This window comes from Coptis chinensis, chromosome 2, assembly GCF_015680905.1.
Source record: "Coptis chinensis isolate HL-2020 chromosome 2, ASM1568090v1, whole genome shotgun sequence".
NCBI classification, from domain to species: domain Eukaryota; kingdom Viridiplantae; phylum Streptophyta; class Magnoliopsida; order Ranunculales; family Ranunculaceae; genus Coptis; species Coptis chinensis.
The window spans coordinates 54757461-54759701 of NC_141457.1; the positions used below are offsets into that span (position 1 = coordinate 54757461).

The 2241-nt window shown below is 39.9% G+C and overlaps 1 protein-coding gene across 1 annotated transcript; it reads left to right on the plus strand.

Annotated features, from left to right (window-relative positions):
- The first annotated feature begins 825 nt into the window (after window positions 1-825).
- On the plus strand, window positions 826-1965 carry LOC147516660 (uncharacterized). Its single transcript, XM_086593339.1, has one exon. It carries the CDS (start codon window positions 826-828, stop codon window positions 1963-1965), a length of 1140 nt encoding a protein of 379 aa, XP_086449465.1.
- Window positions 1966-2241: the final 276 nt, after the last annotated feature.

Genomic DNA, 2241 nt, shown 5'->3' on the forward strand with positions numbered 1-2241 from the left:
ACATAATTTTGCAGCTTGTAAGGTAACTGAAGATAACCATGGGACTGATGTTCGAGTTTCTCCAGGTGGACAAAGGTTTCAATTTTACTCTTCCAAAACTCGCATGGTTCCAAAGCCATTTGGTAACAGAATGGTCTCTGGATTCTCATTGATGTTTAACCCTGATCTAAACAAACCTTTTCTTCCGATGATCAAAAATGTTGCTGACTCATCTGTAAATTCAAAGCGCACACCTACTGAAAAGTTAAAAGCTCCTATGATCATCGATATATCGTCACCTCAACTGCCTGTGCATGAGGGTCCTAGCAATGAACCTGGATGCCATATTCCACATGATCACCTACCTATTGCAGTGGAAGCAAATAACCCTGGACAGCTGGGTTTTACAACTCAAATGGATTTCAATAATTTTCATCCTCTGCATGAACTGGAATACCCGCCTGGGTTTGCTCATATAGCAACTGATGCTGACGCTAAGAGGCTTCATTTCATTGATTTGGGTCAGTTACATCATCAGGATGATTACTCTTATAAAAGACAAGAGATATCACAAGGGGTTGCAGCCAAGGATAAGAGGATACATGATCGGGAGAATGTCAATGAACTAGTTGATAGTTTCTTTGAGGCAGATCGCGAATCAAGAAGAAAAACTCCTATTCATGATGAAGTTGAAGTAGAGGTTGAACGTCCCAACACACTGCATAAGAGTTCTGCTGGGAAAGGCAAAAAGCTTCAGTCGGTTAAGGGGCCTGGCCGTAAGCAGACCCCAAGGTTTCCATGAGTCTACTTGCTTGGAACAGTCGAGGGAGTGGCCGCCCTTCGATGATGGAAGAGCTGAAAAATAAAATCAGAGTTGTCAGGCCTTTATTTAGTTTTGTTATGGAAACTAAGTGTTCTGTAAATAAAGGTGTCAGACTTATTAAAAGGTTAGGAGATTTCGAGTCTTTTGTAGTTCCAAGCTGCGGGTTGTCTGGTGGGTTGTGGATCTTTTGGGATAAATCTGTGGTGGTAGATGTGTTGATGTATGATTCCTGGTTCATTCACTGTAAAATAGCAGTACAACTGAATGGGGTAAAGGAATGTTTCTTTTTGTCTTGTGTCTATGGTAATTCTAAATCTTGTGTTAGGAGATTACAGTGGCCTGTTCTTGCTATGGTTAAGCCTAACAATAATGAATCATGGTTGCTCATGGGAGATTTTAATGAAATAACTTGTCCAGAGGAAAAATGTGGGGGAAAACCTTTTAATTATCCTAAAGTGAGGTTTTTCTTGGATATGATTGATGAGTGTGAGCTGTTTGATTTAGGTTTTGTTGGTAGTATTTATACTTGGACAAATAAACAGAATGGGAGCCACAGAATATGGGAAAGAATTGATCGCATGATGGCAAATGAAGCTTGGCGTTCTACTTTTTCTGGCTGTAGAGTTCTTCATGAGTTGGCCACCACTTCTGATCATAAGTTTCTGATTTTAAAATTGCTACAAGACCGGGTTATGATTAGAAGGCCGTTCAGGTTTGAAATAATGTGGGCGCAACATGATGGGTGTCAGGAACAGATAAGAGATGCCTTTCACAAGGAGTTGCAAGGTTCTCCTTCTTTTGTACTATGTAAGAAGCTGCAAAATTGTAAACAGAATTTAAGATGGTGGAATAAACATGTTTTTGGAGATGTTGAACATAAGTTGGACTGTGTTCTACAAAGGCTGAGTGAGATGCAACGTTTGATAGAGAATCACAACGCCGCAGATGATTTATTCAGGGTGGAGAATGAATTGATGATGGAACATAATGATATTCTGGTACAGAAAGCAAATCATTGGGGGCAGAAAGCTTGCCTGGATTGGTTCCAATATGGAGAACAGAACACAAGGTTCTACCATAATATTGTAAGTTGTCGTAGACAAAGAAATCACATACACTCAATCAAAGATACTAATGGTGCCATTTTAACTGAACGGCGATGATGGGGGGATAGGCTCGTGCTTTTTTTGAAGACACAATGACTACTTCGGACCCTGATCTACTGTCTCAGATTTTCAATGTTCCAGCCCCATCACTTGAAGAATCAGAAAAAGCAAATCTGTTAAAAGGAGTTGATACTGATGAAATTGTCACTGCTTTGAAGCATATGAAGCCTTTTAAATCTCCAGGACCAGATGGATATCAGGCATTCTTTTTTCAGCATTTTTGGAATTTTGGTGGGGATCAAGTAAGTGCAACAGTAAAGTCTTTTTTCTTTC